This window comes from Exophiala aquamarina (assembly GCF_000709125.1).
Source record: "Exophiala aquamarina CBS 119918 chromosome Unknown aczIA-supercont1.4, whole genome shotgun sequence".
NCBI lineage: Eukaryota > Fungi > Ascomycota > Eurotiomycetes > Chaetothyriales > Herpotrichiellaceae > Exophiala > Exophiala aquamarina.
In genome coordinates this window covers 1,183,529-1,199,811 of record NW_013550584.1, presented here as the reverse complement: position 1 = coordinate 1,199,811, position 16,283 = coordinate 1,183,529, and the positions used below count along the sequence as shown (strand labels likewise).

The 16,283-nt window shown below is 49.6% G+C and overlaps 4 protein-coding genes across 4 annotated transcripts; 2 read left to right on the top strand and 2 right to left on the bottom strand.

Annotated features, from left to right (window-relative positions):
* Positions 1-1,771: 1,771 nt before the first annotated feature.
* On the bottom strand, positions 1,772-4,009 carry A1O9_05547 (uncharacterized protein; the record flags this gene model as incomplete). The annotated part of the gene is made up of 1 exon (XM_013404765.1): positions 1,772-4,009. The coding sequence occupies one exon, from the start codon at positions 4,007-4,009 to the stop codon at positions 1,772-1,774; it is 2,238 nt and encodes a 745-aa protein (XP_013260219.1).
* Positions 4,010-5,695: 1,686 nt separating this feature from the next.
* A1O9_05546 (uncharacterized protein) lies at positions 5,696-7,444 on the bottom strand (the record flags this gene model as incomplete). The annotated part of the gene is made up of 4 exons (XM_013404764.1): positions 5,696-5,959; positions 6,010-6,167; positions 6,218-7,102; positions 7,156-7,444. The coding sequence occupies 4 exons, from the start codon at positions 7,442-7,444 to the stop codon at positions 5,696-5,698; spliced, it is 1,596 nt and encodes a 531-aa protein (XP_013260218.1).
* A 1,206-nt stretch (positions 7,445-8,650) lies between these two features.
* Positions 8,651-11,072, top strand: A1O9_05545 (uncharacterized protein; the record flags this gene model as incomplete). Its single annotated transcript, XM_013404763.1, has 8 exons — positions 8,651-8,691; positions 8,747-8,991; positions 9,073-9,268; positions 9,323-9,362; positions 9,411-9,888; positions 9,930-10,057; positions 10,112-10,343; positions 10,420-11,072. 8 exons carry the CDS (start codon positions 8,651-8,653, stop codon positions 11,070-11,072), a joined length of 2,013 nt encoding a protein of 670 aa, XP_013260217.1.
* Positions 11,073-11,913: 841 nt separating this feature from the next.
* Positions 11,914-15,993, top strand: A1O9_05544 (xanthine dehydrogenase; the record flags this gene model as incomplete). Its single annotated transcript, XM_013404762.1, has 1 exon — positions 11,914-15,993. One exon carries the CDS (start codon positions 11,914-11,916, stop codon positions 15,991-15,993), a length of 4,080 nt encoding a protein of 1,359 aa, XP_013260216.1.
* Positions 15,994-16,283: the final 290 nt, after the last annotated feature.

The window sequence follows — 16,283 nt, the reverse complement described above, 5'->3', positions numbered from 1 at the left end:
AGCATGCAACTCATTCCCGGAGCCAGCGTATCGGAAGTGTGACCACTGCAAGACGAATATCAGAGATAACAGTCTGGGCAACCATCGGAATAGAGTTGTTCATATGCTGACTAGCCGCTGGCAAGCATGCGGTAGCTCGATGCAAGGTAGCGTACCTGTGGCGAAGGCCCCTTGGCACTGCGAGGAGGAGGATTTTACAATATCCAGCGCCTTCGTATTCACAACGCATTGTTGGTATCAGTTGAAAAACTCAATTAGGAACGTGGGTTTTGTCAGGTCAGACGTTTGCATTACTAATGGATCGTCTACATACAGGGAACATAGAAGTAGATCGCCAGCTACTTGGCCACTTGAGGCGACCGGTAGAGCAAAAGTTCGACCCACGGCTTTTTGGGGGAGCGTTGTGCAGACTTGCATGAAGCGAGTCTACGTCGCCATCGTCCGTAAGCCCTGCATACCAGTAGCAGAAGATATCGGCATGCTGGATATCAGTGTTACCGAGGACATATGGAGACGACGACCTTCCTTCGAGACGTCGATAAGACAAGGCTGTACTCGACGGCCAGTTGCATGCGATTGTCTCCGTGACTGACGACCTGGTACAAGTCGAGAGTTGGCTTGGGCCACTGATAATCGTCGAATTTGACCATGAAAAACTGACATATCGAAGAGCGAAGCTCGCTAGCACTACCATCAAATTCCCATCAGTCGCTTGCCCGCTCACACGGTCGAACTTCCAGCCTCTCCGAAGATCAGTGGAGAGCTTGAACTGCATGAGCTGAGACCAGAGGCCTCCAGATAAGCGAAGCAGAAGGCATGACAAACAGCGCCAAACGAGGGCCTCAACATCCGCGCACAAATCAACAGCAAGCAATGAGATATCCCTCGAGACCACTACTCAACAACGGAGTTAGGGATGGAAAGAACAACACAACAATGTTCCTTTCTCCAAGGAAAGAACAGGAACAAAGGGGTTCAGACCACCATGGCGTCCAAACCTGAAAAAGGACAAGACCTGCTTCATCCTCGAGAATACTAGTATGACCATTAAATGGCCTAGTATTATTAGATCGAAAGGATTTATGGCTCCACTCCATCACGCGACTCCGGTTGCGATAATAATGATGCAGTGCTAGTCCTCTATTTTGTTGACGCCAAATGCCTTGCTTATACACCTCGCAGCGAGGCGCGACGGCCACAAAAGGGAGGAATGGGCCGTCGAAAGGTCAGCGGAAGACTGGGCGAGATCCACCCACCCGAAAGGTGAATGGACCTGTCTGCACCACCGGTGAAGGGGCAGGGAAGGAGCACGATTCCCTCGGTCGATTTTCCTCGCGGGGTCGTCTTTCTTTGTACTCCTGGTGAAGGTCACAGATAATACTCTCCGAGAATTGGACTACCATATTATGGCGTTGCCCGAATCTTCCGAGTATTGATCGCTCCGCATCAGCGGACAACAAAGAAAGAGGATTGTCCCGCCACAAGCATGTCATCATACGACATGCACACTCACAATACCAATGCCACCCGTATATGCTCGTTGCACTTCATGGTTCTTAATCGAAATTTTATTCTCTTCCACAAATGTTGCGTGATTCTCCACTGTGCTAGTTGTGGCTGTAAGCGATAACAATCCAGCTCCAGCTCGAAATTTGAGTGGATCTCATGTCAGTTGCGTAATCCGGGAAATAGCTTGTAGCAGGAATTTCTTGACGAGTTCGCCAACAAATTCTTTGTTCGCCTTCGTAATCTACTCAAGATTTTAATGAGGTCAGTCCCTGTTCCACAGATCAGCCCGCTTGTCATCTCCAAATGGATTTGACGTGCCGTATGATTGCGGTCTTTGCGAGGCTAGTTTTGGTCCTTGAAATTCAGCCTCTGGAACTACCATGTCTTTTGGTGCTGGTGTGTATTTTGGAGCCGGTTCCATTGGAGGCACATGATGATTAGTGTGAACTGTTGACAGTGGAATATTGGTAAACCCGCTATATCGATCTTGATTCTCCGAACGAAATTGATCGGATGTTTGATAACGGGTTTCTGTGGTGACAGAGGAGGTAAATTCACCGCCATCACCACGGACCTTGTCACGTCCGTACCACAGTGTCAAGGCACGAATGACTCCAGTGAAGACAATGAAAACCCACAAGAGAAGAATGCCAGTCGAAATAAGAGCTTCAGTTCGAATCCCATCCTCAATAGTATCGATGAATCGAGCGACGGCACTAGAGATTCTATCACTAGTAGCATCGCCCGAAAGAGAAAGAAACGAATCATCTGGGTCGCTTGACGATGAAAGGCTCTGGACGGCACCAAGACTGAATGTGTCATTCTCAAGAAGAGGGAATTCAACATGTGCGTGATCCGATACCCAAGTAAGACCTTTTTGTATTCCAGCGATCTTCATCAACGCTAGGCAATTGAGGACATCCATGATCGGGTCATAGAGAGGCGTACCGCCGAAGGTATCGTTCAAGATTTCGGTTGTTTTGTCGACAAACATGTTCAAAGTATCGTTGATTGCAGTTGTCGTTGTGTTGACCCAGCCAAGCATGTCTGTATTGATATCTTGCCCTGTTGACGTAATGACCGCGTTAGTACCCACTGCCCATTGTTCTGATGCATTATTGAGTTGAGCCACGACTTTGTCACTGAAAGCACCAACTTGATCACTGAGGGCAGGGACTTGCTTTGCCAAAGCCGAAAGTAGAATGGCTTGACAGAGACAGGCAAAAAGGCCAGCAAGTGCGATTGCTAGAACGAACAATGCAGCCTCACTCGTGGCATACGCAATGACCCATCTGATCAGGTTTTTCTTTCGCTGCGATTCGTAGCCTCGTGACAGCTTCAAACCTGCGGAAGAAGAGTATGGCCTGCTGACAAGATAGACAATGTCCATGGGATCACGGGCGTTGGCATTGACAAGGAGACTGCGTTCTTGGGCTCTGCGATATCGTTTGATTTCTCGCCAGGCCATTGGAATCATGACCAGGACGGCGAGGACAACCAGAACACCAATAAAAACACGACGGGCAAGGTGAGCGAGACCTGTTAGCTTGTTGAAGAAGTCATTGATACCATCATCTTCGCCACAGAAACTGAGTTGTTCTTTCTGTGGGACAGGGAATACTGAACGATTGAAGGTGTAATTGCCCATGGATTCAGCCATGAGCTTCTTGACTTCTTCAAATGGGAGCCGGATAATGGATTCCGTGAAATTTTTGACTTCGTCAAAGGTGGGGATTGACTTATTGAGCTTCTGAAGTTCGGCATCGAGGTTTGGTGGGAGCTGGAGTTTTCTCACGGCATCTTCCTGCTTGCTAAGGTCGAGTGTTGGGGGAGTAGGAATTTGACCGCCAATTGAGAAGAATGAAGATAGACTCTTCACCAAAGAGTTATATTTGTCCTCGAAATCTCCGACTACACTGCCTAAGTCATCGCCAAGGGTCTTGGTCAATGTGTTCAGGCCTTTTTGCGCAGAATCAAGAACTCCAATGACGGATTGTAGACTTCCAGTCACTGCGAGTGTGATGAGGCAAAGGTAGGTATTGGTCATCATACCGATGACAAAGACTGCTATCTCTTCGACTGCTGTCACACTCAACGTCGACATTTCCATGAGGCCGTTGACTGATTTCTCGACACCTTTGGCGGCCAGCTCATTGACACCTTGAGACATGTAATGAGGCATGGAGGCCATGGTAGAACCCATCGATTCAACTTCGGAACATGCTGAAAGTGCTTCGCGCCGTGCTGAAGCTAAATTGTTGTCGATGCCAGCGATAGCAATAAGGGTGCGAATAAGAACAAGTAGGAGGAGAATGGTCCATCGATTGAACCAGATCTGTGATAGTCGAGCCCGGAGGCCAAGGTAGGGTGTGATGGATGGTGCATTGTGTGGTAAAGACCGAGGTGGGTCTTGGTTGGAGTAGTAGTCTCGTATCTCATATTGATTGCCAGCAGGCATGGATGGAGGACGGCCAGCCGCAAAGGCTGACGGGGCAGACATGTCGTCGAGATTGAAAACGAATTATCTGGGTTGGTAAAGATAGTCAGTTGCTGGACGTTTTGATTTGAACGAGATTGATCTCGGAGACGAGAATTAGATAGGCAGTGTATCTTGTTGGTGCGAAGATGGAAATATTGGAATTTCGAGGTGTGGATGTGAGGGACACAGTCAACAGTGGAGTTAGGTGATAGAGCAAGTCATCAAGACTCGACAAAGAATGATTATCGATAGATCAAACAAAGGAAACTCGTGATAGGTGAAAATGGCAAACAATAGGAAAGGGTGACAGTAGGGTGATGGCAGAAGAGTGTCTGAATGAAGCGACAAAGGGGACAATAAGACCTGAATGAAAGTGACATTCTGCCATACATACCGCTTCCATTGTCAAACCCGACCTCACATCCGCGAGGCTCCAGCAACATGATGCACTGAGCTCTTTCTGAGATTGAAGAAATATTACCATGTTTCAGAAGAGAAGTGCGTGTTGTGGTGCATTGAAAATCGGCTGGTGGTGGTGTTTCCAAACAAAACTGGCGCGTAGGTTGGAAATAGCGCCGACCAGGCTGAAGAAGCGCCTACCAACCATCTCACTCATCAATTTTCCACGTCAGACACGCGCTCTCACGTGAAGAGATGAAATTGAAACGGATTGAGTCAGTAGAGGCGGATGGTAGATGCATTCTTCAGATCGCCACATCATCTTCCTCCCTGCCCCGAGGTCCAACGAACAATGACCAGCGCGTAGATGGCATGACGTAAACCAAGCCTTGGACCTCCCTCGATCTAATGGATCTGAAGGAGCGTTGCAGTCATTGCGACCTTGAGGCAGGACGGGAAGGAGACACAGGTGCAGCGACACGATATTCAACAATGTGCCTGGAGCAAGAAAAAAGATGGGGAATCCTGCATGGATCGGCTCTTATAGTAAGTAGTAATTATCCTAGTGGGAGGCGGGTGGTAGAAACATCATTATGGTGAGCTACTAGCTTGTGGCGTTGCAAGATTCCCTGATTTTGAGAAGAACTAAGCTATTTTCAGATTAGTTCTGACTTTAGACCGGGCACGTGTTTCGACAAGGCTGCCATGGGGACGCCACCACGAGGCTGAAGCACGCCTTGAGTCCTCAACCTTGAAATAAAATACACGCTACATGCTTCGGTTACGCTCTCTGCTCTAGGATGGAAGTTAAGCTTCGAGTCCATCTCGCTCCACCAGGCTACTCTCTAGCCTCAGGTAACAATGGCAGAGAACTTTAGCTTTTTCACTTCATCTGATCAGTTGTCTCAAACCTGCTCGCAATCTGTTTCCGGGTAAAGATGTAGCCTCGGCAGGATCTTGTGTGCAGTTGTCTTGGAAATACGAGGCAGTGTCATTCATCACCAGAGCATCGTACATCGGTCATCGGTCACCGGTCATCGCATGCAAGTGTCAGATCACGCCAAAGATTCTTGGAGCATTGCTTGTTTTCACCGCGAGCGCGCACAATCGGCATGAGAAAATCCAGGCGCGCTTGAATGGTCACGCAATGCACGAATCGAGGGTCGCTCATCGGTTTGGGGCAAGTGGTGTTACTCGCAGCTCAATGTGCGTAATGCGAGTCATATCGTCGAGGTGAAGCGCGGTCATCCCAGGGAGACATACAAGCCACAATCACGAGCCAAGACACGGTCAACACCACACGGGCGCTTATCGTTGCTCACCTTGACCTTGACCACCTTGCTGTTGAGCTGCCATAGCTGCATACCACATGGACAGATAATTCTGATATCCGCCATATGCTGCATATGGATCTGCTGCACCAGCTGGCGGTGGTGGCCCACCAAGTTGAACGGCGGGAGCTGCGGCAGGAGGGTATCCGGGAGGAGGCTGTTGCTGTTGCTGCTGCTGCTGTTGTCCTGCGTAATGGTCGGTATAGTCATCGCGGGTTTCTCGAGCCTGTGATCGAGCACGCTGCACAGAATTAGATCCTGCTCTCCAAGGGGTTCGAATCGATGACTCACAACTGTGTCGACCTTTTCCATGATGGCACGTTTTGCCGCATCGATAGCATGGCGTGTACCTATCAAACCAATCTCACGTTCGATGTCACGTCCTGTGGCCGTAGACACATTGATCTTGCATCCTGTCTGATTTTGCATTTCGCGAATCGACTCACCCCCTGGGCATGTGTTAGCAGTAGATCCCGAAAATAAGATAGACCTCACGTACCTTTCCCGATTATCATGCCAACGGCCTCACCGGGGACAACAATAGCATCGTTAATCTTGCCATGTATATCTTCACGGTCACGATGAAGGTCTTTGACACTGATCCCCTTTTGATCACTTTCAACAATTTCAAGAATGAGATCCCGAGCATATTGCTGAGCAGAAGGGCTGCCAATCAGATTGACTGGCCGCATGCCGTTGATACTCTTGTTTTCACCCACGATGTTGACATGACATCCACTTCGATCTTGCAAATCTCGAATTGTCTCCCCACCCCTTCCAATGATCAAGCCCACTGTACGGTCGGGTACAAGCAACTGTAGACTATCACCTTCCTTGGTCGGAAGAACCACAGCTTTGTTGCTTTGGTTCCGTGATTTGTCCCCGCCTCTTTTTGCCGCCTCGTTGTCCTCGATGATTTTGAAAATCTCAGTCTTGGCCGCTGCTCTTGATGATCGCCCACCGGAGATCCGGCAATGTCTTTGCGTGCCAGCCACTTCAGGGCCATCCATGAATTGTACACGAGCTCCTGTGGTACTCTCGACTCTTCTTAGGTTCTCCCCAGAGCGTCCAATTATCAAACCCACGAGGCTTTTATCTAATGGAATGATCTCAGATTCGCCTTCAGCACCAGTAGAGGCACCGGCACCGGCACCGCGATCCTGCCCAGGTGACCTATCATCTCGATATCTAGGGGAATACAGTCCGCCTCGAGGTGAAAATGAGCGTTCTCTGGTGAAACCTCTCTCATTACCACGTCTCTCATCACGGTAAGGATTGTAGTTGTCACGATAGCCTTCTCTGCTCATTCGTGGAGGTGAACGGGAAGGTGATCGCGAGCGTCTATAACCTCTGTTGGCTGAGCGAGAGTCTATGTTGATCGGGGCTGTCAGATAGGGTTAGTTACGGATCACTTTGGGGGACAAGAAAAGACTTTACGTCTGCTTGGATCATATGAAAGACCCTTTTCCGCAGCAATGCCTCGGGCTTTGGCAATGGCATCAGCAATGCTGACAGAGCCCGAACTGACGGGTTTTATGCTCGCAAGGTCAACACTGCCGGAGTTGATAGGCTGAGGAAGTCCGTACGGCGGCGCGCTACCAGGAGGAGCAGCGTACTGAGGTGGAGGGTAAGGAGCGCCTGGAAGAGGCGGAGGAGGTGCTTGTGAGGGTGCGCCACCTTGTCTCTGTGCAGCGAGAGCAGCTAAGATATTACTTAGATCCGCCATGGTGCTGAACCAAGAATGATCTGCAGACTTGGGAAGATGGGCTCAGGCAAAATTGAAGAAAGAATAGGTGAGAGACAAGTAGCAATTGTAGAAAGATGAAGGTTGGATAGAACGAGGGTATGCCAGTCTCCAACCATTCAAACTCGCTGCATTGTACAACCTTGAAGGAGAAAGGAAGATTTGTGCAATTAGTGGGGCTCAGAAATCCCGACGTGAGAATACGCAGCAGTCGTCGGAGGAATCAGTGAGAGGACCAAGAATGGAAGAAGCACCAGTTCCCTGCCAAGCTCTAGCGTTTCCAGTTTCGAGACTCACCACGTGATTTCGCATTGGACGCTAGACTATTTAGGTCAGTCGCGAACGGCGTTTGGCTGTTGAGATCTGATGACCATCCATTATTGATAGCCCATCAACTTCTTTCTTCCGTTCGTTCAAGATTGCAATTCACCAAACAAATCCGAGTTACTGGAAGCTTTACAGGTATAGTAGCTCGTGCTAGCACATTCGAGATCATACCGATCCGTCAAAAATCCCATCACAACGGGCTTTAATTTGCTAATTGACAAATCAATCAATGCTTGACATGCTCTGCCCCTGGGATCAGCGTCCTTTCCAAGGTTAAGCCATTTAGGTCGTCAAAGCGTCTAAATGCCGTAGAAAAACAGGCTGAACATCCAGCATCTCCTAGCTCATGCTGAAAACCGAAGCACCCGCTGACCCAAATAACGAACAACTGATAGGAATGGGACTCGCCAGATTGGGGGTAGAACTTTGGATTGAGCGACCGACGGCTTCGAGCAGGCGTAATATATATGATGAAATGACACTTGAGCTTTCGAGAGTAAGAATTCCAGAATCGTTAAGGTCCAGCACCTGTTCATCATGCTTCAGGAGCCGCTGAAGATAGTATCGATCTGGATGAAAATGCAATGACTTCAGAGGGGCGTCAGCCTTGCGAAAAGACACACGGTCACTTCCAGGATGCGGACCCCGATATGGCATGAAGCGGACGCTGAGCACCATCTTTCTCGATAATGTCGTGAATGAGACTCTGCAGTGACAGCCAAGTTTGCTTCCTCTTATCGAGGCAGCTCGATTCGCTCTTCATCCGCATCCATTTAGCAACCGATCTTGACAAACCTAGCACAATACAGTGTTTATGCTTCCTGCTAACAACAGATCTCGGCATACTCAATCACCACCCAGATGTCAAAGGGTTCGTCTGCAAGCAACAAGATGGCACAAGGGTAAGTTTTCTCCAGCTTAACTTCTGATTCTTGCCGAGTCGTTGTCGTTGTGTAGGAGGAGAACCATCGCTTTCGTAGCTCACAAGTCCCTTTCCTTAAACAACTACACAGTCGTACAGCTCTCGTCGGAAGCAAAGAAGTTTGTCCTATTTGGCTGGGAGGACGGCGAGCTCAGGGCTGACATTCTTGTTGATTGCGCTCCTTTAACGCTCGAAAATGCCGATGAAGTCCTCTGTTTATTCTGCCAGAAGATCTGGCTACATGGCCTGGGGGCAAGTCATGGTGCCCTCACAAACGGCGGTATTGTCGCTCAAAGCTTCTTTTAATCTTCCGACAACGCTGGGTCCTTCAACCGAGACAAGTTGTCTTTTGGCATTCAAGGGTTGCAAGAGTTAGACTGGCCCAAACAAAACGTGGCAATGCTGGGTGACACTCAGATCAATCAATCTTCTCCCCAAAAATCCCGTCTTTGCTTTGGTCCTGAGAAACGATGGATGTTGGACGTTGACACGGGTATGCTGGAGCCGCACGGAATTGTCAAATTCAAGATCCACGATGTAGACATCAAACAACCACAGTAAAAGAAAGCTCACCAATTGGTTGTGAATGTCAGACATATCCTGTTTATCAGGGCATTCGCTGACGACTCAAAAACACAATTGAAAAACTGGGTATGCATAAATGATGTCTCTGAGTAGTTCCGCACTGACCAAACACAGGCAGTCTTTGGCCAGGCTATCCGCCTGGGGCTGATTATCTTCGAGGAGGCGTCAGCCTATATGAAGAATCCTGCAAATCGCACTGAACAGATCCATCTTGTTGAACCTATTCAGAAGCAAAACTTTCTTGAAAGTTCAGTGCCATTGGAGGCAGGTCCAGCAAAGGAGGGTTCCATTTCAGTCGCCCTCGACAACGCAATGGATCACATTCACGCGGCAGCCTCGACAGCAGATAAAACACAGCTGTCCTCATTGCAAACTCCATCTCCGTCTTCGCTTCCCTCACCATGTTCGGCACCGATGGCTGTCCAATCGTCCCCACCAAACGACTTACCCCTGAATACAAAGGTTGTTAGCGACAAGGCCGAGGCGACGGCCAAGGCCAAGAGAAGGAGACAGCAACAGAAGAAGAGAGAGAGAGAGAGACCTGCCACACAAACTCAGAATCCACTACTGTGGACCAGCTACAATCTCAATTGTCTGGCCTCAAGCTCGCTACAAATACCACATCCAATGTAGATGTGGCTCCAAGTTCACCACTTCTGCATAAGCAGGGTCCTGGAGAATTGGGCGACATGGCCTCTAATCCCCATGAAGTCACGGCACCATCAGAGGCGGATGTTCCAGACAGTCACTCGGGTGCAGGTGTAAGTGAATGTGGCTCACAGATCTCTGACAACTCTGATCGAACCATCACCCAGACAAACTGCAACGCAGGTGTCGGTAGAGGAAGTCTTCCAGCCCCTCAACAGAGCAGACCTGCAGCAAATGTTGTCAACATGGCCAATGTTGTTGAAACTAGACCCGTTGGCAATCAATCAGGTCCACTTCCGGAATCTTCTTCTTCGCTTTCTCTGCCGTTCAAGTTCGATAATTATTACCCACGCCTCAAATGCCCGAAGGAGGACTGCGGCAGAATGACCAATTGTTGGGGTGAGTTCAACGTCCAACCTCTTTCCCAAACGAAACTACCCGTCTCCAGGGTGTTGACTGACTTGAGTACTTACAGATTCGGTTGTGGTGAGCTGTCCTGCCTGCGGCCCTTTCAGCTTCACCCGCTATTGTCGCAAGGAACATCAGTACGAAGATATCTTGCGTCACTGGCTGTATGATTGCGGCAATCATCGGGTCAATGGACTTGTCGACGAAAGCACCATCCGCCCCAGCCAGCTTCCAAGAACCTCGTACATCACTGGCCACTTCTCTAACCACATTGAGCGCCACAGACAAGCAGTGTATCGTGCAATGGAGCCTGTGGATTACTTCATTTTTGACGATGACCATCATCTTAGCAGCGACACACCGACAAGAGAAGAATGGAATCTTGTACGTGGTACTGGAAGAGTGTTGAAGACAATTTCATTCCTGAACGATGGGACATTGCTCTGCCCACACGCATTCTTCAACCACCATGTGATACAATGTCTCAAGTTCGGTGGTCCACTCGCACGGAACAACTGCAATATGGCTTTCCATATGATCAGAGATTTCTTGGTTATCGAGGGTACTTGGAGCGAGTCTCTTCTGGCGACTTTGTGCATGCAAGTCGCATTTGAGTGGGGTTACAAAGTACCAGATCACTTTTACAACGTCGATCGAGTCAACGCCGCCTACCGCCAGTATGGTGTACGTCCCATGCCTCTTGCTTTGGAACATGTTTGACCACTCATCAAAGTCTACACTCACGACGAACAACAATTCAACAACGATGTATGATGTTACGAAGATCAAACCACGAAGGATTACGAAGTGTTGCTAGGATGAAGAGCATCTGCAACCACGAATGAACTGAGGTGGAAATCACGACAAAAGCTGGGTTGGAAAACTCTGGATGAGCACATTGACGGCGACCGTGATACCCCTGGTATTCTTGGTGTTGGCTGGCTTTGATCACGGCGAAGTGATTGGCGTTATTCAGATACAGGAACTTGCGGATTCCTAGCGGCGAATGATATTTTGGTGGTTGAACATCTTTGTCGCTGATCTCCACCATCCGAAGTCATGTGACCAAGCGTCTCGGTGGTTTCCGAAAGCACGTGATGAAAAAGTCGCTCCCAGCACAGATGATCGTACTCGTACAACGTTCCACTCCAGCTTCAACTTGCGATGGAGATACGCGGGGCTTGGCGTCGTATGTCTGCCACTCGTCTGTGATGCTTTAAGCCCACCCTCCATCGGTAAAGTCTGAGCGATCTATAAAACGCTTCGTCTGATTCGTGGTATATTCCCACCTTTACAGGTGCCCTATCAATGCTGTCAAATGGATTACTTCTCTTCTGACGAGGGCTTCAGGTAATCGCCGATAAGATCTTGCACTGCTCTGCTTTGTTTTTCAACCTGTCTCTTATCCTGTACGATCTGTGATTTTGTTGTTGGATCCAGTGATAGTTCATGGCCAAAAGTGGCGCACTTACGATATAGATTCCTCCTCCCTCCTTTGCCTTGCCTCCGCCAGTTTCGTCTTTGACACTTGAAACTGTACTCCATTTTCCAGTTTGCCAACATGGCACCGTCCATGCTCGAGCCAACTACCGCCAATAATGACGGGGCCTTGTCATTGCACTCTCTCACTGCAGAATACGATGATACACTTCGCTTCTACCTCAATGGGACAAAGGTCCAATTGGACGCCGTCGATCCTGAGATTACACTGCTAGAATATCTGAGAGGCATAGGTTTGACTGGCACAAAATTAGGATGCGCAGAAGGTGGATGCGGGGCTTGCACAGTCGTTGTATCGCAGTTGAATCCTACAACTGGCAAGATATACCATGCCTCAATAAATGCCTGTCTGGCTCCTCTGGTCAGTGTCGATGGAAAGCATGTGATAACTGTCGAGGGCATTGGCAATGCTAAAAGCCCGCATCCTGCACAACAACGCATCGCTATGGCCAGTGGAAGCCAATGTGGATTCTGTACACCTGGGATTGTCATGAGCCTCTACGCTCTGTTGAGGAATACTGGGCCTGACGCGAGCGAGACCGAGGTGGAAGAAGCCTTCGATGGCAACTTATGTCGTTGCACTGGTTACAGACCTATCTTGGATGCAGCTCAAAGCTTCAACAAATCGTGTGGCAAATCACTTGCTAATGGCGGATCGGGTTGCTGTATGGAGAATGGTGGTGGATGTAATGGAGCAAATGGCGTTGCGGATACTACTGCAGAGAAGAAATTCACACCTCCAGCATTTATTCACTACGACAAGTCCACGGAGTTGATTCATCCTCCTGCTCTAAACAAGCATCAATTCAGACCTCTGGCTTTCGGAAATAAGAGAAAGAAATGGTATCGTCCGGTCACTCTTCAGCAACTCTTGGAGATCAAGCATGCTCATCCAGGTGCGAAATTGATCGGCGGTAGCACTGAAACCCAGATCGAGGTCAAGTTCAAGGCAATGCAATATCCTGCCTCGGTATACGTTGGTGATATTGCGGAGTTGCGTAAATATTCTTTGCATGATGACTATCTGGAGATCGGCGGCAATGTGGCGCTGACTGACCTCGAAAACATCTGTGATGAAGCTGTTGAGCACTATGGCCCAGCGCAATCTCAGCCATTCGTTGCTATCAAAAAGGCGATCAGATATTTCGCTGGTCGACAAATTCGTAATGTTGGCACTCCAGCTGGCAATCTCGCAACGGCATCCCCGATCTCTGATCTCAATCCGGTATTTGTTGCTACAAACTCGACCCTGATAACCAAATCGCTGAAAAAAACGACTGAAATTCCTATGTCAGGCTTCTTCAAGCGCTATCGGGTCACAGCATTGCCCGAAGATGCCATCATCGCCGCAATGAGAATACCAATCGCCAGCGAAAAAGGTGAATACGTGAGAAGTTACAAGCAGTCAAAGAGGAAAGATGACGACATAGCCATCGTTAACGCCTGCCTGAGAGTTGCTCTCAACGATTCTTACAAAGTAAAAGACGCAAATCTAGTTTACGGTGGCATGGCTCCTACCACCATCCAGGCAAAGAATGCCACCGAATACATTGTTGGAAAGACATTTACCGACCCCCAGACGCTTGAGGGAGTTATGAATGCTCTGGAGAAGGATTTCGATTTACCATTTGGCGTACCTGGTGGCATGGCAACGTACAGAAAATCCCTTGCTATCGGATTTTTCTACCGCTTCTACCAGGATGTTCTGCTGAGTATCGAAAAAACCAGTCAAGCCGCTGACAAAGGAGTCATCGAGGAGATTGAGAGGCAGATTTCTAGTGGAAACAAGGATCTCGAGAGCTCTGTTGCCTATTCCCAGAATATCCTAGGAAAAGCAAACCCTCATGTTGCAGCCTTGAAGCAATGTACAGGTGAAGCTCAGTACACGGATGATATCCCTCTCCAAAAGAATGAACTTTACGGATGTCTAGTTCTATCCTCAAAGGCTCATGCAAAGCTGCTCAGTGTTGATGCCAGTCCTGCACTAGAGCTGCCGGGTGTAGTCAATTGGGTTGATAGGAATGACGTTAGCAAGGAAGGCAATTGGTGGGGTGCTCCTGTCTGTGATGAAGTCTTCTTTGCCGAAGATGAAGTTTTCACAGCTGGTCAACCTATCGGAATGGTCTTAGCCAGCACAGCCACCCAAGCTGAAGCTGGGGCACGAGCGGTTCTCGTCGAGTATCAAGAACTACCTGCAATTTACACAATCGAGGAAGCTATCGAGAAGCAAAGCTTTTTCGAGCATTATCGGTACATCCGAAAAGGAGATGTAGAAGAGGCGTTCAAGGACTGTGACCACGTGATCGAAGGCACGACACGAATGGGTGGCCAAGAGCACTTCTATCTTGAGACCAATGCTGCGTTAGCGATCCCCAAGCCTGAAGATGGCGAGATGGAAATCTGGAGCAGTACTCAAAATCCCACAGAGACGCAGGCATATGTGGCGAAAGCACTCGGTGTGCAATCCAACAAGATCGTGTCCAAAGTCAAACGACTCGGTGGTGGGTTTGGTGGCAAGGAGACGAGATCGATCCAGCTATCAACAATCTGCGCAATCGCGGCCAACAAAGTTCGTCGTCCAGTTCGATGCATGCTGAACCGAGATGAAGACATCATGACATCCGGCCAACGCCATCCTTTCCTAGGTATCTGGAAAGTTGGCGTCAACAAAGACGGCAAACTCAAGGCTCTCAAGGCCAACCTCTTCAACAATGCTGGTTGGTCGCAGGATCTCTCTGCAGCAGTCGTTGACCGTGCTCTATCCCACATTGACGGATGCTACAATATCCCCAATGTGGACGTCGATGGCCGGTTGTGTAAGACCAACACTGTTTCCAACAGTGCGTTCCGTGGCTTTGGTGGGCCACAAGGCATGTTCATTGGCGAATCCATCGTGGAAGAGGTTGCGGACCATATCAACATCCCCGTGGAGAAACTTCGTGAAATCAATTTCTACAAGGCTGGCGAGGAAACCCACTTCCATCAAGCCCTGGAAGACTGGTACGTCCCCTTGATGTACAAACAGGTGCAAGAATCTTCCGACTACGCCGCTCGCCGGAAGGCAGTCGATGAATTCAACGCGACGCACAAATGGCAGAAGAAAGGGCTGTCAATCATCCCGACCAAGTTCGGTATCTCCTTCACAGCCCTCTTCCTCAACCAAGCCGGTGCCCTTGTGCATGTCTATCACGACGGCTCTATATTAGTCGCACACGGCGGAACCGAAATGGGACAAGGGCTACACACCAAGATCTGCATGATTGTGGCGGAAGCGCTCCAAGTGCCTCTATCCGACGTGCACATCTCGGAGACAGCAACCAACACCGTGGCCAACACTTCCTCCACCGCGGCATCAGCCTCGTCCGACCTCAACGGCTACGCAGCGTTCAATGCATGCAAGCAGATTAACGAACGCCTGGCCCCTTACCGAGAGAAACTCGGACCGAAGGCCACGATGAAACAGCTAGCACACGCAGCATACTTCGACCGAGTCAATCTCTCCGCCAACGGATTCTACCGCACCCCAGAGATCGGCTATGTCTGGGGACCCAACCCATCGGATCCATCGCAGGAGAACACCGGCAAGATGTTCTTCTACTTCACGCAGGGTGTGACAGCCAGCGAAGTGCTGATCGACACGCTGACGGGCGACTGGACGTGCCTGCGCAGCGACATCAAGATGGACGTCGGCCACTCCATCAACCCGGCCATCGACTACGGCCAGATCGAGGGTGCCTATGTGCAGGGCCAAGGCCTCTTCACAACGGAGGAATCCCTCTGGCACCGTGCATCCGGCCAGATCTTCACACGGGGCCCCGGCGCGTACAAGATCCCCGGGTTCCGCGACATCCCACAGGTGATGAACGTGAGTCTGCTGAAAGACGTTGAGTGGAAGAACCTGCGTACCATTCAGCGCTCGCGCGGCGTCGGCGAGCCGCCGCTTTTCATGGGCAGCGCCGTTTTCTTCGCCATCAGGGATGCTTTGAAGGCCGCGAGGAAGCAGTACGGTGAGACACAGGTCCTCAGCCTCAGGTCCCCTGCTACGCCCGAGCGCATCAGGATCAGTTGTGCCGATCCCATCCTCAAGAGGTCGCTGGTAGAGCCGAAGGACGGCGAGAAGAGTTTCTTCATCAGTATCTGAGAAGGGGTGTGCATGCACGAGTGATGGTTATAGGGGATTGTTGTATGTATCATGACGTGGAGACTTATTTATCCATGAATTTACCCATGAATTTGAGGCCTTGTTTGGTACTGGGAATAACGAAAACCAGGAATTGACGAGAATGGGTCCCAGATTGCGACCTGGATATTTTCCGTCTCGGTAGGAAACGGCGTACATCTTAGTTTAAACAACGTTCAGTGATATCTTAACAAAAAAACTGTGTATCATGTATGCTTGAGTCCATGAGGTCCAAGAGAGCTTCCTGTCTA